Source organism: Macrosteles quadrilineatus, unplaced genomic scaffold, assembly GCF_028750875.1.
Source record: "Macrosteles quadrilineatus isolate MER2022 unplaced genomic scaffold, UCM_ALF_1.0 Scaffold_1__1_contigs__length_201487025, whole genome shotgun sequence".
In the NCBI taxonomy this organism is placed as follows: Eukaryota; Metazoa; Arthropoda; class Insecta; order Hemiptera; family Cicadellidae; genus Macrosteles; species Macrosteles quadrilineatus.
Genome location: NW_026542594.1, coordinates 28,081,600 through 28,108,320, shown reverse-complemented (window position 1 = coordinate 28,108,320; position 26,721 = coordinate 28,081,600). Strand labels below are relative to the sequence as shown.

Below are 26,721 nucleotides of genomic sequence, written 5' to 3'. Positions count from 1 at the left end.
ATTCCGAAAATATGAACATATATATGTTTAGATTTTTCTATAGGTACACATTCATTGACATTCATTCCCATAATCTCTTCAAGTTGGATGACTTCGTATACCTATCGTATTTTCGAAAATGAAAGTTATTCGTTGTGATGACCAATATCTAAGTTCTAATCAAGGAAACCACTCAATTTGTGCATTCGCTTTTCTAGAGCTAAAATCGATTGCAATTGCGATATAAGGCTTCTCTGGAATTTAATTTTCAAAATTGGAAGTAAACTCATGTATAATAAGTAAAATCTTCAAAACTTACGGGAAACTTCTTCAATTATTATACCCCATACATGTTTCCTAATAATGCAAATGTAACCTTGCAGAAGGAAAAGATCATCCAGTAGGGTTCCCACGTCCTTGATATTTTAATTAGATATAGTCAGGGATAAAATACTCTTCTTGTTCTATATCCTGCAAAGTTTCCTCGATCATCATTACAGTAGGTACAAGTCGTGGGAAATCACGTTACAAGGCAGAACTCTTGATAACGCACTTGTATAATGAGCTGGTATCTCAAGGAAATGTTTTGCTTTTAATTTTGTTAAGTAAGTCAAATTAGTTGTAAATAGAGCCAAATTTCCTCATTTTGAAATAAATAATTGTATTTCATTTGTAATATTTAAAGTAATGCGAGTTCCTGATATTAATTAGTCTTGACCAACTACAATGTATGCGTGCTTAAAACGGCAGACATGAAAAAATAGCAGAATGAATTTTAAATTGTTTTAGACTGCCATATGAAAAATGAACATTTATAGTTCAAATGCAAGGTTCATCAGATTCCATTTTGAATTTCCAAACGTGGGTTTTTATCCTGTAAGATTGAAAAATATCAGCAAAAACATACAAGTCTTTGGAGAACAATTAAATTGGCATATTTTAAAAGGGAGTTAGGAGTTATTTTATATATTATAGCACAGCTTAATATTAGAGAGTTAATATATTATAACACATCAGCTTATAATAATGAAATTATGAATTGTAGCAGTAGCACAACCAGCCAACTTGGACACTGTGAAGGTGGTTGTGGTCTTTCTTTTATCGCCTAAACACTACCCGTGCCAGCTTGTGTTTATTACTTCGTGAAGTTTGTAACTAAAATAGTGATGTTCATATGAAGCTTATTGAGAATTATTAAATTTATTGGTATCGTATTGGGTAATGTATTGTATAATGTATTTGGTATTAGGTAATATATTGGGGAAAACTGCTTCATTATGATGTTTATTGAACTAGCAATAACAAAACAAAAATTTTACTATTGTTTTTTGTCACCTTTACCCTAATGGTAAATAGAAACCACCAAAGTTTTTTTTCTAAAATTTGTTCATATGTTAAGTTGTGCAATATAGACATACGATGACTCGTAAGTCATGACTGGTTATGAAATGAGTTGTAGTTTAAGACCAATGTGAAACCAAGTTCTGGAGAGTGGGTGAAAAATAAACCCCTCATGTGTTGTAACTTTTCCTATGATTTAATGACTGTTTCCAGTAACATGAAGCCAGTCCAGGGCAGGCAACAAAGGAAGTTTCTGTACTACTCTCTATATGCTTGGGGAGTGCCTATGTTCATTGTGGGAGTCTCCATAGCCATGGACATGATACCTGGAGTGCCTGACACTTGGATCAAGCCTCGGTTCGGGGAGCAAAAATGCTGGTTTGCAGGTCAATTATGTGCATAACATATTCATCTACATAAGCCTGTATTTCGTAACAAAATATTCTATCCACAATTCTTACAAATATGTTCTAAATGTAATCTTGAATGCTCTTTTCCTTCTCCTATTAGAGGATTTCAAAATTATTATTGGGGCGTCAACTTATGGTAGGACCATAGACTAACCAACACAAGTGGACTTCCCATCCCATTGTAAATTTTGAAGCTCATTTTTTCGTGTCTAGTTCTTGTTCTGTGACACTGGTGACTAGTGTCGAACTAGTGTTTGTGATTGTTTGGTCATATAACTAGATGATGAGGTATTGTTTATGATTATATCGTTTTATTTGGTTAAACGGGGTTTTAAATTACCAGTACTGAAATAACAAGAAACAAATTGTAAACAAAACACGACATCTGACAGAACTAACGATGAAATTGGCTTCAGCTGTTCCATAAGGATGGGAAATTTACCAAGGGAGTATCCTTTTATCTATATGGTAGTACTTCACTTATTACATTAAACTTATAGCTAGCTATACATGAATAAGAAACTGAAACAGTTTGACCTGGGAGCTGAGAAGTGTTTAAGTGAATACCATAACATTATTTTTTTTCTGAACATTGATCATGATCAGTGTCTTAGGAGTAATTGTTAGAGCAGCTGCTTTAAAATTTGTGATGTCAGCTGATAGAAAAAAGGGCAGCTGTTTTGGTTTGACAAAAGATCCTTCAATAACCCCTTAATTAATTTAGAAATCACATGATGTCCATCAAATGAGGCAGAGGATTGGTGGACAATTTCTAGCTCTAGGACACCTACTAGAGTTTTTCTACCAATGGCATGCTTTATATCGCCTCTGCTTATTGAAGCAGATTTACAAATTTGTTTCAATTGCTCTTGTATTATTTGACTATTTGGTTAGTAGCTCCAATATTAGTTTTTATAAACAAAATAAATCCATAATATTTATTTAAACAATTTTGTTATATTCTCAATACTGTGCATCGTTGACTACATGACGCCTCTAAAATGAATACCGTTTATACATCTAACAAGTACAATACCCCTAAATTGTTGAGTGTTTAAAGAAGTTTGTGTGGGGATTTTTGAAAAGCCACTGTCCAAAGCCTATATTAGGGTCTGTTTTTAAGTAAGGGTCGTTTTTGCATATAGCTCCTAAGGCGGCGTAGTTCGCGTCTACACTACAACATGGATTCTCTCCGCTTAGTAACATCATTTTTGAACAGAATACCATTGAGGGAAAAGGCAGAAATGTGCTAGGGGGGTTAAACATGGCTGCGAAAATGTTTATTTAAAAAGAAATTGGGTTTTTGGTGGGTAAGTTATAGGGGTAGTTAAGTCTCTCAAAGAAGGTCGTGAAGGAAATAGTTTTTCATGGCCATTTTAGCGAAGTTCCCTATAGGGAAAAAGTAGTTACGGTATTACCGTAGATGGCACGGTAAGACCTAGGCCCGGGACAGATTTACTTTATCATTTTGATGTCCCCAGAGGCCAAAAACACCATATTCGTTCAAATTTGTATATATGTATAAATAGTATAAAGAGTTATATGAGTCTGTGAACACGATAACTTGAGTAATTTTTGTCTGATCTTGATGAAATTTGGTTTGTTTAAAGGTGTAAGGCCGGATAAACTTTAATGAGTTTGCGAACAAGCGTTATCGGACCATGGGATCGGAGTTTTACGGGGGGTTTTATGGGGTACCTAATAATTGTTTTTTTTTCGACCATCAAAACACAAAGTTTTCCAATTTCTCGCTTAACCTTTTTAAAGAGCTTAAAAGATCAAATAATTGGTACAGTATGTCAAAGTGTTTTTGTACAGTTATTCGTTATTGGTAATAGAGAAAATTTAAAAAAAATTTAATTTAAAATTTCAAAGTTATTCTTATGGCGAATTGTAAGATATGTTGCAGTTTGCTTGTTCCTGGGTAAATTTTGATCAAACATGGCAAATTTATTTATTTTATACCAAGCTATTAATATTTTACTAAAATCCACATTTTATTAGGTTCCTTGTAGCAGCAAACCTAGGTACTCATTAAACCTATCTATTTTGTTATTTAAATAGATTTAATTTAAAAATTCAGATAAATGGAAATTCGCTTAGTCGGCAAGTATGCTGCGGCGGGGGTATTATTTACACCATAACACATATCAGCTCTCAACTCTCACTGATTGCATTAGAGCCAATAACTTCAGACAGCATCTAGCAATGAATGTTGGCATCAGTATGTTTCTTTGAATCAAAAAACCGTATCACTGACCTTACCTCACATGCACGTGTCGGAAGATTCAAAAATTTTTTACTTTCAGCAAACTCATACTCATTGGCTACAGAGATGCAAATGGTGTCATTCTGTTCACAAATGATGTCGGTAAGGGGCGAGAAGCCTCGTTATGGTGTACACATGGGCTACAGAGCTATATGCAAAAAACAGCCTTAAAAAGTGGGTGTGAAGGAGGATCAACAAATATAAATCTCTGTTTTGGAGTTAAAAAGGTTAAATTTCACTTTGATTTCAGACAACAACGGAACACTGCTGTACTTCTATTTGCCCATTGCAGTGGTGGTGGTGACTAACTTGGTGATGTTTGTGTCTACTGCTATCAGACTTAGAGCTCATACAAAGACCACCAAAGTGTTGCACTCGAGTGAGAGCCGCAGGACCAATGAGAGTGATAGAGACAGGTAAGTATACGCTAGGAATACTGTAATATAAACTGTTTAGATGCAATCAGAACCTTTGATTTAGATGTGTGTGGTGCGTTGCATTGCTTTTGATATTGTCACTGCTAACAGTGCAAGTAAATAGGTCTATGGTACCAAAGGTGTATAAAAGAAGGAGTGTGCATCTCGTGCGCGCTGAATGTGTTTCATTTTGCCAAATCATATGTTTTCTTGTAATTTCCCAAAGACTTTCAAATGACAATCATTACAAATTAGCATTGAATATATAACACTATTTAGTTTTATATCCAATATTAGTGTTGTATTCAATATTGAATATAGTCATAGTGTTATACAGTTGTATATTCAATGGTGGTAGTATATAATATTTTGATAGTGAGTACCTTTTAATTGAAAAACAGTAAAGCAGTAAATACTGTAACTGTGGCTGCCTAACAGGAAATATATTTTTAGGTGACCATATACAAATAGTTTTTAATATAATACCTTTTTTGCAGCGCTCCTACTTATGTTTTATATAATTGAAAATCTCTCATTTAAGTAGCCTTAGTTGAAAATAAAATTTAACAAAAACAGCAAAAAATGACATATATAGCTTAAGTTGTAGAGATTCTATTACTTCAATGACATACACTAAACCTAAGCACTAAACTACTAAACCCATAGGGGACTATGGTTTAACTTCAAAAATTTACTAGACGCTTACCGAATAGCCTCTCTCGTTTGCGAAGTAGAAAATCGTGACCGCAGCAAACAACTCTTAAAAGAGAAAATGACTCTGTACAGATATCAATGTCCTGCTACTTAAAATCAATGAGCTACGGATGGATTTGAACAAGGGCTCGTATCAAGTATTTACTGCTTTACTGTTTTTCGATTAAATGGTACTTACTAAATGTTCTAGACTACTGCCATATTGTATAACAATACTACAGTATATTCAATGTTGAATACACACTATATTGGATATATAAAACTAAATCGTGTTATATATTTAATTCATATTGATGTCATTCGAAAGTCTTTGGGAAATTACAAGAAAACATATGATTTGGTAAAATAAATCACTTTCAGCTCGCACGTGACACCACTATGCACAGCACCTTCTTTTATACGCCTTGGTATGGTACAGCTTTTATAGAAAGTAGAAGAGGGCTTGATTGAACTAAGTAGAACAGTGTTTTTAAAGTCTGTAAAATATTCTAAGAAAAATATCATGACAACTGGGTATTGCATACTGTTTTATTGTTCTGGTTGGTAGACAAGGCCTGTTCACTCTGTTCAGAGAGTAATGAACGTTTCCCTATGACACCGTTAGGGGCGCTCTGGCTGTGTACTTTCTAGTAAAGACGAGTTCGCCTACTCGCTGACTGTCCAGCCAAGACATCATTTGTGCTGCCCGCTCCCCCCTCATTGCTACCATATTAAAAAGTGTGCTTCAGCTTAAATTTTTGCGAGTTGTGAGGTGCGATTTGTGTAATACGGTTTTGATGGGCGTACACTTGAAAAAAAAACCTATGAGAATTTTTTTCAAGGATAAAGAGTGTACATAAGCAATGTATATGTAATAAATAAAATTTCTATCCAGGTTAAAAAATTAAATTTAGTTAAAAAAAGGCATATAACTTGTTAATGTACAAATTTTTTTTCATGGCAATTCCCGAATGTCAAATTTAAAACACAATCTGGTTCATCATTCAATTGAAAGATTTTCCCACAACCACCCTGACCTACATCGGTCCTCCTGGCTTCCTACCAGGTGGTTTTGGATACCTGGCTTCGAGTGACTTTTACTTGTTTTGTGCACCAAAATGAAGACTTGGTTAGCAGCACAGACCTTTGATTGCGTGTCAGTGTGTCACCGGGTGGCTATGCTTGAGGTTGCAAACTTTTACGATATAGGAATTTCAAAGCTTGTTACCGCTTTGATAAATACCTCAATTTGTTTTGCGGCCATGTAGAAAAGTAGTATTTTGTTTCTCTTTCAAATGTATACAAACAAATTTGTTTCCTGTAGTCTACACCCTTTTTATATAATTCTAAAACAATCCTTACAGATCAGCCCTCAAACATCCAATCTCTAAATGAAGTGAATAAGAGAATGGGTTATAACTCTTGGTAGGTTTTAGTTTCGGTGTATCTCAATGACAATTCCTGTAGATATCAAGCAATTATATATTATGAGAGTTGGGGGGTTCCCTAGTTTTTTAGTTAATATAAATATCACAATAAAAAAAATTAATTTTATAAGTTAATCAGTTTGTGTTTGGTTTAAAAATTAATGTAACTTAATAATGCATTAGGGTCAACATGGGTAATTGTGAACGTCAATGACAAATTTTTCAGATAAACGCAATTTACAAACAAATTTTAAGCAATTTTAAAAATGTGGTCAGTGTTATAGCATTATACATATTTTGGGCTTAATATTTCATATAAGCTGATTTCATACCCTATTTAGTGAAGGAGTTATTCAGCATTCACAATTGCCCGGACGACATTCACAAATGCCTACAATTTTGGGGTAAATGTGAACTCAGTTGAGAAAAATATTAAGTTACATACTACATCATAGGAGAGGAATTATGATTAAAGCCTAATTCAAACTGTTCACAAATTCCCCACTTTCAATGGCATGTGACAAAAAATAAGCGTGCAAATGAGAATTTTCCGTGGTACAGTAGAGTCCCGCAAACTCGGCGTAATGTGGACTGGAAGGATGCTGGGTTATCGGGAACTAGGGTTAAAAATAAGAACAATACAATTTTAAAGCTTTTTAACCGCCTTTTTTTATTAGTCATTATTAAGTCATCAGATATAGTACAACATACCCTTGGTACGAGATGTGAATGATTTGACTTGAGCTGGCTTGAGTCCATGTTTAACTAAGACTCTAAAAATCACTAATTTTCTGAGCCAGGTGATGGCCGAGTTATCCAGACTGCCGGGTTATCGAGTACCGAGTTTGCGGGACTCTACTGTACTTTGAAATAGTTAGAAAATCAGGTAGATGTAAAAATAACAAAAAATGGTCAGAATATTTAAAATTAATGTATTTAATGGGTAAAATAGTATTCTTATACAAGAGAAAATAATATAGAGTAGTTATTTGATACAATAGAGCAAAAATTTAAAGGAAAAGAGAAAATAGTCTCACTTTAACAAACAAAAGAGCACAAATTTGTTTTATAAAATTTTAGAAATCCTAAAACAGTAATAGCAATCAACCATTAGAAAAGAAAACTAAATTACATTGGTTGGATAGAATAATGAGGCACTTTCCTTTTAGGCTATACAAAATATGACTTGTACTAAATATGTTTTTTTCTTATCTTGAAAAACCTTTTTAGAAATCAAATCATTAACTACGGTACCTAACTGTCCTGTCCGTCTACATCAATATTTTTATAACTTATCTAGATACTTTTTAAAATATATCTATATCTTTGCTATATATCTATAAGATTGTCCAATACTATGATATTCTTTACTCCCTTCCAGCCACGCATAATTGTCAGGTACTAGTTGGTTCTCCTTGGTTACTTATTTTTCATAGAAAAATGTGCATTTGAATTATACCAGGGACCGGCTTCTAAGTCTTTTGAAAGAGGTTTGATATTTATACTCCGTCCACAAAATTTTGGCAGTTTTAGAGGAAGGGAAAGAAATCTATTCCCTCTCCTGGATCCTACCTTTCTATAAAATTATATAGCTTAAAACATGTCTATCAACTGCAACATAATTAAGCAAATAATAGTAATGGGGGACCTTCACTTCAAACCGCCCACGTTTTGTGAACAGACTATAGTCATCGATCTCTATAGTAGAATGAATTAATGTTTGTAAAAAAACTTATCCAGCTGTGAATCTGGGCCGATAGGTTGTAACTAATCAAGTTGCAAATTCCGAAATTTGTATGTTTCACAATGGTTTAGTTTGGTGTTATTTTGGCCCTATTTAATGTAGCAAATCTAAAATAACATCACAAACTCCCAGACTTACCCAGTAAGTTTGGAATTATCTGTATTTAAACTACATAGAATTTTCCATTTTTCCAAAAAATGTTGGCTTCTTGCGAGCAAATTCGTTCACCACTACACGTTTCAGTCTACAAATTTAATTTTAGATAACAAGTAAAAAGTTATGACAATGTCATAATTTTCCATGTTCAACTTGTCCAGATTTCACCTATACTTGAAGCTGTTCATCATAATGGGTATCAACTGGGTCATGGAACTTGTTTCATTTTTTGTCGGAGGACCAAAGTCTGTCTGGTTTGTGACTGATCTAGGCAACACACTGCAGGTAAGGATTATATTTACGTTCCCTGAACTCAGTAATTATACTAACATAATTCTTTATCAAACATAGAATATATTAACAACCATGTTTAATTTTTACTTTGTCCTCCTTAGTATATGGAGAAAGTAATTTTTCGCTACACTACTGTGAAATGACCTGTTTTTGTTATAAGTTTATCAGCTGTGAAAATTCATCATTACATTGTTTACTACGGCAAAAGAATGTTTACTATCATTTTTGGATTTTGCCGACGTAAACAATCAAAGACTTGTTATTTATTGTTTTGTCAACTATTTCAATATTCAACAACCAAACTGTACAACCAAAGTAAATATTAACGTTAAATTGAAGACATAACCTAAAATGTCTATTTTGATTATTAAGATATAATTAGTCATTGTAGTGTACTGAAAAATATCGTTCAAAACACAAGTGAAAATAGTCATTACATATTCTCGACCATGTAAAGTGCTCGATAATATGGTCTCGAGTATGTAATGACTTACTTTCTACTCTTGTTATGAAATATACTATTACAGTCAACATTTTTATGTTATACTTATGAAGTATACTATTTTGTTTTGGGTTCCCCTGGACCCAAAAGTGCTTTGAATGTTGTGGTTAAAAAGTGATTTTAAAGTTACGGTTAAAAGATTATCACAACTTTTCTTATTTTCCCCATAAAATGTCATAGTTTTTCCCTCTGCTTGTCCATGACAAGGGCTGTTGACAAGATACTGGGAGAGAGTATGTGTTAGGACAAGATACTGGGAGAGAGTATGTGTTAGGACAAGATACTGGGAGAGAGTATGTGTTAGGACAAGATACTGGGAGAGAGTATGTGTCAGGACAAGATACTGGGAGAGAGTATGTGTTAGGACAAGATACTGGGAGAGAGTATGTGTTAGGACAAGATACTGGGAGAGAGTATGTGTTAGGACAAGATACTGGGAGAGAGTATGTGTCAGGACAAGATACTGGGAGAGAGTATGTGTTAGGACAAGATACTGGGAGAGAGTATGTGTTAGGACAAGATACTGGGAGAGAGTATGTGTTAGGACAAGATACTGGGAGAATGTATGTGTTAGGACAAGATACTGGGAGAGAGTATGTGTTAGGACAAGATACTGGGAGAGAGTATGTGTTAGGACAAGATACTGGGAGAGAGTATGTGTTAGGACAAGATACTGGGAGAATGTATGTGTTAGGACAAGATACTGGGAGAGAGTATGTGTTAGGACAAGATACTGGGAGAGAGTATGTGTTAGGACAAGATACTGGGAGAATGTATGTGTCAGGACAAGATACTGGGAGAGAGTATGTGTTAGGACAAGATAGGCCTACTGGGAGAGAGTATGTGTTAGGACAAGATACTGGGAGAATGTATGTGTCAGGACAAGATACTGGGAGAGAGTATGTGTTAGGACAAGATACTGGGAGAGAGTATGTGTTAGGACAAGATACTGGGAGAGAGTATGTGTTAGGACAAGATACTGGGAGAGAGTATGTGTTAGGACAAGATACTGGGAGAATGTATGTGTCAGGACAAGATACTGGGAGAGAGTATGTGTTAGGACAAGATACTGGGAGAGAGTATGTGTTAGGACAAGATACTGGGAGAATGTATGTGTCAGGACAAGATACTGGGAGAGAGTATGTGTTAGGACAAGATACTGGGAGAGAGTATGTGTCAGGATTGCTGATAACATTTATTAATTTCAATTTCCAACCACCTAAGATTTTTGCCATCTTATTTTCAAGCAGTAAATGATTCATTAAATGTACAGGAAATAGAAATAAATAGAATAGTCTATATTTATATCGTGTTTGGATACATATTGGTGAAGAATCACACTCTGTCACATGTCAGCTAGTGTCTGGTAGTCTACTGAAGAGCCTCATTTAGTCTTCAAAATTGATTTTATGTAAGTTTGCTGGTGGATTTCAAGATTCTTAACTATATAGCTGACCAATTCTGACCTGATCAATCTGACTCTTAACCAGGGGTGCCCACAGGGGGGGGCTATGACGCAGACTGCGTCATTGAAATTCTTGGGGGGGGTCCAAAAAGGAGTTGAGGGGGGGGGGTAAAGTTGGTAAAAACCGTGTAACATGACAAAAATAAAAAAATACGACACAAAAAAGAATTTCAATTAATGACTGTAGATTTACAAAAGTTATTATTACACTATTGAATATTATATAAATTATCTAATTATCTGATCCACAGAACACCGTTTTTAAACAACCATAATAGTTTTGAAGAAAGAAAGCGTTGTCGACAACTAGATTACAGTTGTTCATTGTTGTATAGTGGAATGGGTTTGTATAGTGTGACTTGAAATAGTGGAATAAAACTCGTCACCGTAGCGTAACTGACAGAAACTTTTTAAAACAGACATTTTTGCGCTATGGGAACAACGATATAAGAACTACATAACTGTGTCGTTTATAGGCTACCGTTGTGTGGGAATGGCATGGAGAGAGGAAGTCCCACGAGAAATATGCACCGGAAGTATATGTTTGCTATCAATCCCTACCTTTTTACGCATTTTTACATTAGTTCTCTGCTGATTCTCGGTTACGCACGGTAGTAGGCCTACATCACTGATTCTTTTATAATTTTAAAAGTTACATTAATTTCTTAGTTTTTACGTACGGTAAAGACTTTATTGACTTTGTTAAATTGTGTAACCGGTACTATTACTCAATTTCCATCTATAATTACGTACCACAGAGTCGTGAGTAATGTAGGTACATCATGGTGATCTAGAGTGCTAACTCGTGGTTTATTTTTCTCTGTAAAAATGCCCAAAAAACAAAAGCTTTTTAAGTATAAATGTTTAGAGTTGTTGTGCAATGCTACCGTTAGGCATGACAAATGGAATGAACACTGCAAAAAGAAACATCCTTATAAGGTCAAAAACCAGTTGGAAGTAAAACACAAAGTTATCGAGTTTAAATTCAGCGATGAAGCGAGATGGAACCCTATTGTTGAGAACCAAAGGTGAGTTGTTTTTGTTACCTAGACTTATTATATATGTTTTACGACTATATAGAATTCTTCGTCTACTCAATGCCACACTAAAAATTAGTGTGACCTTGGTCTACTGCACCAAAACAGCAGTTTTAATGCACGTTTTTAGCTCCTCGCACAGACAATCGACCATTGTAATCTATTGTCTATGCTCCTAGCGAGTAAAAATCAGCTGTTGTCAACTCAGTTGTAAATTTCAATTGTTAAAAATGCAAATTGTATTGTCTAAGTTAATTGTTGTTATTTTATTGTTGCCTTATTATTGTAAACAGTTCGACATATCGATAATATAGTCTAAGTTTAATAATACTAATGACTAATAGTAATGTATACTAGACAAAACGATTGAATCATAAAATTTACGAAAGCTGCTTGTTTTCACTAGCCAAATTAAATTAAAAATAAGTTAGAAGTGGTTTTGAGAGGCTAGTATCTTTAAATGACAACTATTTATTTTGGTTTTGTAACGTAGTTTAATAAAATAAAATAATAATGGTACAGGTACAATAAGACGAAAATATGGTTCAAAAAATATTTTCAAAAAGATATTTATGAAAAGAAATAAGAAATATATTTTCCGACCTTGGCTTCCCGGCCTCGATCGTTCTACTTGAACTCGGGTCGAAGATGGTAACTCTTACTTTTAGGCCCTAGAAATTAAATGTACGATTTAAATATTTATTGTTTATCGTAGGGTTTTGACACTAAAACCTGGTGCAAATTTTCTCCCCTAAAATATTACAATTAACTTTTAGTATTAGTATTAAAAAATCGGAATGCCGATGGAGGCCAGGTAGGTTCACTAACACACGCACGGACCGCACACACACACACACACGCACACAAGCACAGGGAATCATGGACTAGCCGTATTCCTGCCCGTCAAATATTCTATTCAGTGTACTTAATGACTTAACTTATCAAATTAAAAATAACATATTTTTATTTGTAGTTTTATTTTGATGTCATTATTATTTTTGAACTCTTTATATTATAACAAGAAAAATTATCCCAAACAACGTTTAGTTAACTGTATATATACACCATTCGTGTAATAATAATAAACACCGATTAACATGGGACAAACACACGATTGCTTGTATTATGAAAACTAACAATACAGTATTAAGTATTTTCGCAAATAATGATTATTTATTTCATATCCGCTTTTAAGTGGAGTGTTCGGTGAGGCGTGACTAATGGGATTTAAAGGCCGGACCACCTCGCTATTCATCCTCCGAGCAACTGTCCCTGTCCCTTGTACAAGAAGGTTTGGGGTCACGTGCGTGCGACGGGACTTGGCATTCATAGATATTCATTATTTGCTAACACCTTTTTAATAATATAAGTATTATTATTGTTGTGGTCCACGCACCGCATGGCCTCGATTGTTGATGCACTGGTTAGACAGCAGGCCTAATTTTCACGTACAAGGTAAAATTATTGCGGTGGCTTTAAAGTTTTCGGTAACTGGTAACTTGAAACTTTGGATGGAATATAAAATTTTGGTCAACAATCTAAAAATATGAACGACAAAAATCAAGGAAAAACTGTTGTGATGTTCACAACTACTGGTATAAAATCACATCGTCGTCTTACTATTTTTTAAATTTAAAATTAAAACATACATAACATATTGATATTTTGCTATTATTAGAGCTTAAATTTAGTTTTTTTTTTTTTCAGAAATACTGATCTATCATCGAAAGAAGTGTCTTCAGATTCGTCAACTCTTCTACCACCGGCTTGTAACAGTGGATTTCTGAAATCTCCAGCGTCCTGCCCTGGGTCAGCCACAGCTGTAGCTGAAGAAGCGGATGGCCTTCAACATGATCCTCCATGTCAACAGACTGGAGCTATCAGTGAGGACAACATTGCATCAACGAGCAAAAAGGGTGAGACACAGTTAAGCTTTAATCATGATGACCATACAACTATGCCACAAACATCAGAGATACAAAAAGAAGTATTGTTAACGGTAACAGAAAAAGACGAAGATGGTGTTTTGCATGACGAAGCTCTGTCATCGTTAGAAGATTATAAGGATCCGTCTTTTTATGGTAACAAAAAAATTTTACCTGAAGACATTGAGCTGGCTCTCAAATTGGAAAAACAAAAAATTGATCCTACTTTTAAATTCCCTAGTCAAAATAACAGAAAGTTTTCACTAAATTGGCGTTTCTATGAACTTCCTGATGGGGTGAAAAAAGAACGAGAATGGCTTGTTTATAGTAAGTTAAATGACTCTGCATACTGCTTACATTGCATGCTTTTTGCCCTACCAAACCAACACTCTGTTTGGTCAGCAGGGGCTGGATATCGAGGTTGGTGCTTAGGTAATGCAATACGTGATATTGAGAAGCATGAAAGATCAGACATGCATTTAGGGTGCCAGGCAGCGAGACTACATTGGCTCTATGGAAAGCATGTAGGCAATGCAGCATGTAAACACCACAACGAAAATGTTCAGCACCAAAGAGATGTACTGTCAGTCGTTATTGACTGTGTTAGGTATTTGGCAACAGAAATGATCGCTTTTAGGAAAAACAATGTGATAGACGGAAAACTTTTGAATCTGTTTAAACTGTTGGCCAAACATAATCCCGATGCTAGGATGTACTACGAAAAAATTGAAAAAGCTAGGCAAAATAAGAAAAAGCTTGGCTCCAATTTTTTGAGTTATAGGAACATTTTTGATTTGGTCAAGGTCATGAACAACCTTGTTGTCGAGAAAGTCGTTTCCAAGGTCAGTGAAAGTAATAAGTTTTCAGTAATAATGGACTCAACACAGGATGTGAGCAAACGTGAGGTTACCACGTTAATAATCAGGTATGTGGAACACGATGGTAAATTGACAAGGCCTGTTGAGAGGTTAATAAAAGTATTTACAGTAGCAGATACTAGTGGGAACAACTTGAAAGTTATATTAATGGAAACATTAAAGGAGCTTGGTCTAGATCCCAAACTTATCGTTGGACAAAGCATGGATGGAGCTGCAAATATGAGAGGCTCTGTTGCTGGCTTGAAAACCCTTATCCAAAAGGAAACAAACACAGCATTTTACGTGTGGTGCACATCACACAGGTTTGCGTTGGTTATCGAGCAATCGATCAGCATCTGCCCTCAGATGAAGGAGTTGTTTTCTATTCTAGAAGAACTATACCGATTGTTTTCTTCTGGTCACAAAAGAAATGATGTACTGGTGAACAGTATGTCCAAAAGAGAGAAAAGTTCAGAAAAGAAAATGAGACTGAGGAGGGTACAAACAACCAGGTGGCAGAACAAGGCAGAAGCTGTGAAAGTTGTTTTGGCATGCTATGAGGAGGTAAGATCATCTCTGCTTGAGCTACAAAATTCTAAAATCTTTGACTCTGAGACTACCATACTTTCAAAGGGAATTTTAACAAAGCTCAACAACAGTGAAACGGTGATTGCTCTTCATGTTGCTCAAGCGGCGTTTAACGTGATGCACCCAGTTACTATTTGCCTGCAAGGTATTGTTTTGGACTATGGAGGCGTCCAAGCCATAATTCAAAGCACCAAAACCAAGATTGCCAAATTGAGAAATGATGAAGAATGGGACAAAGTTGTCAAAAACGCAGAAGAGTTCTCAAAAAAATATGATATTCCTGAAGCAGTACAAAAAAGACAAAGAAAAAGGAAACGGTTTGCTGACGAGCTAGGGCTAGACGAGCCCATTGTTGATACTCATAAGAAGCTAAAAGTTGAGCTATATTTCAAGCTGATAGATGCGTTACATTTTCAATTGGAAGATCGATTTTCAGACCACTCCCTAGCTATGGTAAGTGAGATGACTCATTTCACTCATGCTGGTTTAGTCAAAGATGTTAAAGGCAGTGTTTTACCGGAAAATGTAAAAGCTCTATGCGAGTTCTACGGCTGGGATAGCAGCATTGTAAGCGAAGAGCTCAACTCTTTTAGTCACTTGTATGCTGTTGCTCATCCTAGTGTCCCTGTTGACGACTTGATTCCTCCAAAAACAAGAAAAACAGCCATAGACTCAGGAAAAAGCAAACTTATATCAGAAGAAGGGGAAGAATTTAATACAGAGCCGTCTGAAAGTGAAAGTGTAGATTTTTCAGAGCAAGTGGAGATTTTATGGGTGACTAAAGGATTTTTGAAACCCTACCGATGCCTGATTAACTTTTCTAGCTTCTACGCTTTGAAAGTTGTTTATGCAACTTTACTCTCCTTAGCTATAACCAGTTGTTCAGCGGAGAGAGCAATGAGTCGAGTCAAAATTATAAAAAACAGGCTCAGATCAGCTATGGGGGACTCATGGCTGTCTAACCTAATGGTTCTATCTGCTGAAAAAAATGTACTAGAATCCATTTCCAACCAAGAAATAATTGACAGGTTTTCTCTTACATCATCCCAAAGACAAAAACTGCTATGCAGGGTTTAAAGATGAACTAACTAAAGATGGCCACAGCCTACAAATTTTAAATATTTGACTTCAATCTGTTATAATGCCCGTTTTCTAGCCCCTAAGCTGATCCTATGACTAAATACAAATATTACCTATCAAACCGTTTGTATTGTATGTATTTCTTTGTAAAATATTGTATGCATTTGTTTATTTGTATATTGTGTATTGTTGTTTGAACTGTTTTTTTTTAATATATATTTTAAAACATACTAATAAGTTAGAACTGCTGCCTATGAAAACTTAGCAAATACTAAGCACTACCAAATAATGAAAATCCAGTAATTTTTCATAACCTCGTTTTTTTCTTGTTTTTGAGAGTAGGCCCTTTGGATTGTGTGTCGTAAATAACTGTACATGTAATGGTAGCCTTTATATACTTCATCTTCGCCATAAATTCTCCCACGATACTTTATAGTAAATAATGTATTGCTTCACTAATGACTAGTAAATGGCATATAATTGATTTAGTATTTCGAATTTTTGTGTCGTACAAATGAATTTATTATCTAGTTGTTTTCACTTCCTTTGAAAGAACATTTGAAGAATTATTTAATCTTAATGTATGCTAATTGTAATTATTGGTAGTTGAGTTGGTACTCAAATATTATATACAACAAATATAAACTTATAGGTATTTGATTGTTAATGAAACATTATGTGAACTAAAATAGGTTTACTTACGTTGTCGATCCTATTGTAGTATCATGCGACTAGTTTCAAAACCTTTCATTTTCAACCCCTTGTCGTCTCACATAAAATTATTTGACACAGTGTCGTCATAAAATACACACACGAAGAACACGGATTCAATGATTTAACATAAAATAATGCACGGCCGGCCATAACTCGCACGTCGGGCACGACTCAACTACCCGAAGTCTGTGTGGTTGTGGTGACATTGACCTTGGAGGGGGTGAAACATCTGATTATAACGTGCCTTTGTTAATATCCCCAATCCTGTAAAATACTATATTACGGCAAACATTTAATATTTATTTATATGGAAATCTAAATTTGTACCATAATTTAGTATTTGGCAGGATTGAGGACATTGATAACAAAGGCGCTCATAATCAGCTGTTTCAGTTTCACCGTTTCACCCTCCAAGGTCAATGTCACCAGACAAACGTTGGGTAGTCGTCGTGGCGTGTGCTATGCCCAATCGCAAATTAATTTATGGTTATTCCATTTATGCGTGCTCTTCGACCTTCGTGTATCCTAAATGTAAAATGTTTTTGTATTGACAACAACATTGTGTTCAAGTAATTGTATGTGTGTAGTAACGCCCGACAAGGGCCTGAAAGTAAACAACTTTAGAAAATATTCGGCCGAGACTACAATAGGATTGACGTAGACCTAACCCAATTTATCGTCATACATAAATTCTGGAGGCAATGCTTTATAAAAATTATGTAATAATATTTTTCTGTTTTAAAACCAATTACTGTAACGTAACGTTCACAATTAACTCTTTTGAAATTGATATTTGAGCAGAATTATTTGATTGATATTTCTTTTGTACTATAACAAAACAATGTTAACTGTGAAATTATACTCTAGAAATATAATATAAATATACATTTTACATATTATAGACTGTGTTTGAATTTTCAATACCTATATAATAGTTTAAGAATAATACGAAAAGCTTATTTTTTCACATTTGAAGTACCTCATTTATAGGGGGGGGGGGCATATGCCAATTTGGGGGGGGGGTCATATGCGAATTTGGGGGGGGGGGTGCGTCATGAGGACTGGGGGGGATGGGCACCCCTGTCTTAACCAATATACCGGTACTGTATCAATATTGCGCTTATTATTCTCGTATGTTCCCAGGGTGTTCTCATATTCATCATATTTGTCTGCAAGCGCAGGATTTTGAGGCTACTGAATGAGAAGCTGTGTCCGAAATGGCAAATCATCAGAGATACTTCAATGGTTGGGAGATCAAAGGTCAGCCCCAGTAGGACTAACTCCACAACTGTCTCTAAAACCACATCTGACTTACAGGATAGTGTGGCTCTCAAACCTATAGCTCGCGGAAACCAAGGCGAGAGCGATGAGTAGAAAGCCAATACCCCAACATGGTACTAGATACCTTAATTGAGCCAATCACGTAACAAAGGTGTTCATTTACCAAAGAGGTGTTCTTGGAGGGTTACAGATTTATGTATGATATCATGACAGAATGTTAGCATTAAGTTTGTTTGTACATATTGTTTATAATTTTAGAACTAATTAATTACCTTTGACTTTTCTATTTTATAATTTTGTTCTCTAGTTCCGTTCCAATATGACTGGCATAGTGTGTCACGTCAGAACAAAATAACTTAGCTGCGTAGTGTTAAATGTATAGTATTGCTTTTTATCATAAAAATAATTTTTGATTTGTATTGATAATAGAAGAGATGATTCTATTCCTTTTGGTTATAAATGATTAAAAAATAAGTAACAAAAAGACTTAAACATAAACATGAGATATCACTGAATTGTATTCATAGTTAAACCGTGTAGACCTTCATCGTTGTAGTAGCTGAAACTGGTAGATAGGTGTTTGATGCACAGTAACTATCCACTATCAATTTCAACTATCAATCATTGAGATGGGGACGCCACCTAGGTACGTATTTTAACCCAAATATGAGTGAAGGATGAGTGTAGAATGGTGTGTGATGACCTGTGTAGCTTTGTTACTGACTAAGATCAGCGGTTTCATTAGTCAGGATCATTTATTTAAAGCCCAATGATCAGGAACAGCTCACCATCAATGGTAACTTTACTTCATCTATGGTAACACAATAGTATAACCGCTATTCATTAATAATTGCAGAAATAATTTATTATTATTTATAATTGTTTATTATCATTATTTGGCTAAATATTGATAATAAATAAAATGATTTCCTGTATAAGGGGAAATTAAGGACCATACTGTTCTGTCCAAAACACAAACACTTAACCTTAAACCTTGCTTCCAATTATATTATGGTTTCAATCTATCTATATATTAATAGGCAAGCATGTTTCTTTAAAACCTTTTTTCTCAGCTTGTGTGCATCGTGGGGTAAATCTGCGAATACCGTTAGAAAGCAATTTTCCTGTAGGTGTGCAGAATCCCTTTATAAATTTAAATAGGCTCAAAGATAAGCACAAAAAATGAGTTTGAAAATTTAAAAAAATTAACATGGATTTTATGCGTTGCCATGCTGGTGACGAAATAACAACGAAATATAAACAGAAAATCAAAACAAATGGAAGAAACTCCAATCACATGTTTTATTTACAGTGTGGGGTGAAAATAGAGAAGTGAGTACATTGCATATTTTTGGTCGAGTTTCGACCACTGGACGACCTCTCGTTTGTTTAAATATGCTAACTTTGAAATACTTTTAGAGATAAGTGAAAGATTTGCCAATAAATTAATTGTTTCCTTTACTTCAAATTATTCAAAATTAGAGAGTAGGTTTAAGATAATTATTGCAAGTTCATACCAGTACATACATTAGTAACACGGTCGTTACACAATAGTACTAAATTTTTCATTCCTATGGACCAGCAACGCACATATGCGAATGCCAGTTTCTACTCATAGACTGCTGTTGCATATATGCGACAGCTGTTCAAATTAAAATATGTCCACTGTTATAAAAAAGCTTATATCTTCGCAACGGTCTAAGGCCCAGAATGCTCTGCAGTGGTTTACAGGGATGTCTGTTGCATATGTGCGTCACTTGTTCTGTGGATATGATGATTAGTAATGTCATATCGATGGTTATAAGCACAATAGTTGTATGTCCATTTTGGTAAACTTTCGGAAACCGCAAAAACAAAATTTGTATTATGGGGGAAACTTAAACTAAAACTGAAAAATGTTTGAAATAAATAAATTGTATTGGCCCCATTTATTAAAAATGCATCTACATAAATAGTTTTATCTTTATTCAAGCCACATTTTTACAAATAATTTGTAAATCAAACCATGTTGGACATACTATATGTGTGCACTTCTGAACGCGCAGATTTATGGACATGCTACGAGTGTGCAATACAAAAACTGCCCCTAGATGGTTTTAGTAAGGAATGAAAATTTTAAACAACTGTTATCATGGGCGCCCCCTGGCTAAAAAAAATTAGAAATAAATTTAATACACATAATGTTCTGTGATCACTTGGGTTTTAAGGAATTTATAAAAGTATGTTCAAAATGGTCATGTCTAAAAAATGTTTTAAATTGATGTTTAAATCAAATTAGTAGTTGACTAACAGATGTAAAAATCTTTTATACGTTGTATACTTTCATACTTTAACAAAACTATTCAGAAAACAAAACATAAACTTTCTTGGCTGTTATCTAGGCTTTATTCAACTATAATTTTTTTTCTTTATAATTGTTTGGTTAATTGTTAATGTTGGCATAAAAAACAACGACTCCCTCAGGTGACCGTCCTTGATGCACAATGTACTATATTTTGTTTTGGTTGGTTTTATGTATTACAAAATAGCGTAAAAATATGTTTTAAAACACTATATATTCAGATTTTTTCCTGGGGAAGGCCCCGAACCCCTGGAGGTTCGTTAGACCTATATATTGGGGTTGCCCCCTGTTCCAAATTCTGCGGACGCCCATGACTGTTATTGTCTTACATTGTAGACTACTTTTATTTTAACATTTTAAAAATAAAAATTACTTGGCCTACCATATATTAGAAACTTAAACACAAATCGGCCTAAACGAAACATTAAACAAAGCACTAAATAAATCAGGTAGTCTTTTGTCTTTTGTCTAGGTCAGCCTTTTGTAAAATGGTACCTATACAGTACAAACCACGATTACTAGAAAAAACCCGGTATGGATCATAAACATAAACAAATGACGTTTTTGGCCCGAAAATAAACATGATTTAACATTGGTTAAATGGAACTGCTAAAACATATGTTCAATGCTATTAGTACAGGATTCGGGCCAACAACGCCATTTTGTTTATGTTTATGATCCATACCGGGTTTTTTCTAGTAATCGTGGTACAAACTGTATTTTGTTGAGTCAGTCTTTATGGGGTTTATTCAACAGTGTTGTCCTTTAGACACATTACTTTATTTTCTTATGAAGTTTTAATTTCTTTTATTTTCTCTGGGTTTTTTAGCCTCCTTGGTTTTCTTAAACTCTCTTTACATTACTTCTTTTTCTGGTTTCTTGCCCTAACATCTCTTCTACTGCGTCTTCCTTCTTTCTTTTTGGTAACTTCAGTGAGAGACTAGTTTCCTTCTTCTTCCTCTATGACGTAAAGTACAATATCTCTTGCCGATGCGGAACTAGGGATTTCAGTGACAAAATGCGTGAATGCTTCTGGGATTACACCCGCTTTAAGTAGGTACATCAAATCCTTTTTCTTGGCGCTGGAAACCGGAATAGGCTCGGTGTACTTTGGACTGAGAAGTTGTTGTTCCCAGACAAATGGCGTCTCGGGATCCATTCGTACATCAAGAGTCAAAAACTCTATTTCCTTGTTAAGTTCGTACTTGTATAGAATTTCAAAGGGGTTTGCTTTTTAAAACCCAAACCACTTTACCTTTAGCCAATTCACGGATTCTTTTTTGGTGTTATGTTCTGTTGTGCACAGATGCTGTATGTCCTAAACCTAACCTAATTGTAAAATAAAATGTGGACATACTATAAGAGTGCACTTGAGATCATCAGATTTTTGGACATACTACAAGATGAAAAACAAATACCAGAGATAGTAGGCCTTGTATTTTCATGCACAATCATTGCAAGTCCAAAGATACTATATCTGTGCTCTAAAGGAGTTTTTCTCTGTTCAGCTGGTACTGCAATCATTGGACATGCTACAAGTGTGCAGGATAAAATTACACCATACCAAAGTGAACACTTTTATTTTGAGAATTTATATTAATTTTTCCTATTGTAATATGGACATACAATATGTGTGATCTGAAAGATGAAGACTACAGCTTTCCAAATATATAAAAATGTCAAAAGTGAAAAAATTGGACATACAATGTTTGTGCATATAACCATCGATATGGTAGTTGGCAATACTGATTTTTACTTTGCTGCATTACTGGTCCGCGGTCTGCGTGTACTGTTGACCAAGTGACACCCGGTCTATGTGTTTAAAATGTATACCTCTACCTTGGGCCGTGACAATGAACTGTAATGTTACATATGTATGTGTTAATATTCCCTTTTTTACAAGAAACAGACATAATAAAATATGACAATGGGTTTCAATTGGCACCAATGAAAGTGAGAGTTTTATGATGGGTTGCCAGGGTTTCAATGTCCCCATGTTTTCTAAAGCTTTTTTTAAAGAAATGGTTAATAATTTCAACCTGTATCTTGTTACTATCTAACTTGGAAGATATTATTACTATAACTCTGTATCTTCGATTTAGATGGATTCAATATGAGTTATTTACATTGACTTTTAACTACAAGACTTTTTTTGTAAAATGTTTAGCGTGTTTTGATGTGTGTGTTTCACCCCTTCATGTTGTGTAAAATTTTAGTGTGTTAAATCCAATTATACTCATTTAAAATTGTTTTAATGTTTGTATACTATTTCACATTTTGTATTGTTTTATGCAACTTAGTATATTTACGTCTAGTCAATATAGATAAAGTTAATATTCTAGATAACTACCTATTGATTAAATCACCTTTAGAGTTGAATTATTTCACAAATATGATATAAATATAACTCTTAAGTTTGCCTTTTTGTATGTATGCAATATGTGTAAACTTTCATTTTCATTTCAGACTGAAAAACAAGAAACTGCAAAGACAGATAGTAAATGATGTAAGTTTTTATTGCACTTGTAGGGGAGTGCATGAAAACTGTGTAACCTACTATAATTAACAAATTAGTACAATACTCTGCACGGTAGAAATTACTAATATAGCGAACCTTACTGTTTAATTTGTTGTGCTAATATGCTTTTCAAGCTTTCAGACATCACGAGAAATTAGTACTTCTAGATGTTGGTGCCATGACATATACTATCATCTTTGCGCTTGAAATACTTTTTTAATGTGGGTTAGGTGTAGTACATCATAGTTAATTGGTATGGGTCTTGTTTAGTCTAGTTACCTTTGATTAAAGCATGTCAAGTTATTTCATTTGTTCCAGATTGTTTATATTCTTTTTTTTTGCCACTGACTGAAACTTATTGTGATACTTAAAAGAAATAGGTAAATAGGTTGAATTACCTTGTGTATTGCCGAGGGAAGCCACCAAGAGCTCTAAACCATTGACTATTGGATACAGGTTTATTAATAGTCAAAGTCTAAACCATGGTAGTTCATCTTCTGCAGTAGAATCACTAGGCGGTACAGAAGGTAATCTAACCTGTTTATTGTATATATCATAGTGATTCAAAGGCTAAGCCCAAATGAGCATTTCTTTTTTTATGTTACAAGATTTTATAAAAATACTAAATTTTACTCCACAGTTAAAATTATAGCTTGGTATACATTTTCCCCATAAAATGTTAAATTATCATAGACATCTAATTTTTTTTTACAGTAGCCTTCCTGTGTTTGTTTATTTATTAGTGTGTTTTCATAATAAAATATATGAAACCAAATATTTCCCAGCTTATTTATATCCAAAAAGAATAATAAATGAACGTTAAGAAAATCTAATCAAATAATTTACTTAAAATATTTTACACTACACCTTTTCCAATTCTTTGAGAAACAGTTATGTTTATTTGAGAACATATAAATTGTATTTGAGATTCGTCAAAATATATTTTAGAAAAAATCAAATGAAGTTGAGAATAGTCAGTTGTATTTGAGAAGGCATCAAATTAATTTAAAAGCAGTAAATTATAAGAAATGGTTAAATGTATTTGAGAACTTGTGATTTGATTATGAGAAACTCAAAATTCAGCTGATTAATAACCAACATCTCAAATTAAAAGCCCTAATTCTGAAATAAAATTAACGATTACTCAATTCCATATAATACTTTCTCAAATACAATACAATAGAATATTCTCAAATACATTTTTTTGTTTTATCAAATTCAACTGACCAATCTAATTTACATTTGATATTTTCTCAAATACAAGTTCAAATACCATTAATACATTAATAACTCCTCAAATAAATGTGGAAAAGGTAGTTTATCCTGCTAAATAAATAAACATGTATATGTATATGTATATGCATGTATATGTATATGAACATGTATACATTATTCATACTTTTAACATACTTGCTGTATTTAATTGCTTGATGGTCCAAATCCTGTTTATTTATTTATTTTTTTTTTTTTATATCCAACACTGTCAAATTTGTAAAGCAATCAATGATGACAATTCCGCCTTGTGTAGTCCGGTTAAAAGGTGTCCGGATAAGAGGGAGTCTACTGTACTTGTAAAGACAATCCATCATGCCATATGTAACAAAGAGTAGGTACAAGCACAGAATAATTTATTCTGAGGGACAAGCAATGACATAACATATAATTCAACTTTCTGTATGTTCAATCACAGAAAACATATTACCCAGAATGCTAACCGTGTGTTAAAAAGTTTTAAGTACTCGTGGAGAGCTTAAATGCCTGTCAATTCGTAGACAGCGCCATATGACATTGCCATGCTGGTGGCGCTGTCTACGAATTGACAGGCAAAGCTCTCTCCGAGTACTTAAACACTATTTAAAACGCGGTTAGCATTCTGGGTAATAGTATGTTTTCTGTGGTTCAATGCAGAAATACCAATTCAAAATATTAATTAAATGCTGCATTAACAGCTTATTTTCTCATGAACCTTAAGGTAAGTATAGCCTACACTTAAAATTACTACACAGCTAGATAATTCTTAGGGCTCAAAATAAACATGTGCCTCATGAAGTTTTACATAAGCTTTCAATCCTGCTTTTAATTTTCAAGCCTAAGAACTGTATAATGCCTAGGTTGGTGAAGAACCACCAACATTGAAGGTGGTGCAAGGCAAGAACTTTCTTCTCTGCTCCGAGAGTTAACAGGACACAGAGGATGCAAGAGTTGTGCAGCTGGATGTGTGTTATATCTGCGATTATGTGATATTTACATTTAATTATTTTAATAATGTACACATAAACAGAACTCCACAGATCAAGTTGATTTTGGGAATGTATAGCTTCCTACCCACTTTGCTTATACCTAAATATATATTGTCATGTTAGACTTTTCTTAGGCTTCAGAGCATAACTTTTACCAAGGATCTGTTTTTAATATATTTCACTTACCAAAAGAAAAGTATTTATCTTCACAGGTGGACAAAATTTGCCATTGACAGATGTAGTTGAATGATTTAAGACAGTTTTATAATTAACAATTTTAACATTTAAACAAAGAATATTTTACAAATTTAACAGTTATTACTTTTTTGTTATGATGAAGTTTTTAACATAAGAAAATAGTATATTTTGTAAAAAAACGAAACAGCTAAAAACAACGTAGTGTGATGAAAAACTTTTTTTTTTACTACACTACCGTGAAATTAACTGTTTTTTGCCTATGTTTATCACCTGCAAAATTCATTATTACATTGTTTACTATGCAAAAAAGAATGTTTACAATGCAAAAATAATATTTACTACCTTTTTGGATTTTTTTGGCATAAACAAACAAACATTTGTTATTATTTCATCAGTGGTTTCAATTTGCAACAACCAAAAATGTACAATCAATGTAAATTTAAACTTTAAGATTAAATAGAAGGCCAAGCCTTAAAAATGCTATTATAGTTCGGCCGCTTAGAAAACGACCTGCGCGCTAATGCTAAACCAATGCTGGAGGAGGTCGCTTTCTAAGCGGCAGAAATATAGTTTTTAAATGTTCAAGAAAAAAAATAAATATTCCAATATCTGCATTTATTATTATTTTTATTCCTTGTAGAGTAGCGAAAAGTAACGTTCAATACACGAGTTAAAGTGGATCATTGCATATTCTCTACCATATTTAAATCTCACACTTCAAACATATGGTCTCAAATATGTAATGTCTTACTTTCTCCCTTAGTAGATATAATATGATGGTTTTACCTCACTTTCGGCGTTTTAGAGACACTTTTAGGGCACTTTTTATAGGGGAAAAATGAGAAAAATTAGTGGCTCATTTTTTTGGCCACTTTTTTAAAGACCCAGCTCTCGACCTATACACCCCTATATAAACTTTCTACTTTTTTAATACTAAAAAACACGTCTGGAATATGGCTCATTTTTTTTTGGCCACTTTTTTTAAGACCCGGCTCTCGTCCAATACAAGCCCATACAAATGTTCAAACTCCATTAAAATTTCAAATCCACATCCATTCCTATGTATATTCTCAAAATCATGCGAGGTTTGTGCGTGAACTCGGGCACGCTTATGGCTTATGACATGCTCCCTTGGACATCCTTAGTGGAAATCCATGAGTTCTGGCTACTTGGGAACCCAAGCCATTTGACATACAATGAATCACCCTTTCTCCTAATTACCTTCTCTACCAAATACATGTCCTTA

At 34.1% G+C, this 26,721-nt stretch overlaps 1 protein-coding gene and 1 long non-coding RNA gene across 2 annotated transcripts in view; both read left to right on the top strand.

The window, feature by feature from the left end:
- The window catches only part of LOC128995577 (probable G-protein coupled receptor Mth-like 4), a 46,838-nt gene extending 27,653 nt beyond the window's left edge, over positions 1-19,185 (top strand). The window contains exons 4-7 of the mRNA XM_054420597.1: positions 1,534-1,706; positions 4,250-4,415; positions 8,597-8,720; positions 18,041-19,185. Coding sequence (XP_054276572.1) covers positions 1,534-1,706; positions 4,250-4,415; positions 8,597-8,720; positions 18,041-18,271 — 694 coding nt within the window. The 3' untranslated portion in view covers positions 18,272-19,185. The remainder of the gene's footprint in view (positions 1-1,533; positions 1,707-4,249; positions 4,416-8,596; positions 8,721-18,040) is intronic.
- A 3,067-nt stretch (positions 19,186-22,252) lies between these two features.
- On the top strand, positions 22,253-26,089 carry LOC129005726 (uncharacterized). Its single transcript, XR_008491858.1, has 2 exons — positions 22,253-23,025; positions 25,149-26,089. It is a non-coding gene; the product is annotated as an uncharacterized LOC129005726 (long non-coding RNA).
- Positions 26,090-26,721: the final 632 nt, after the last annotated feature.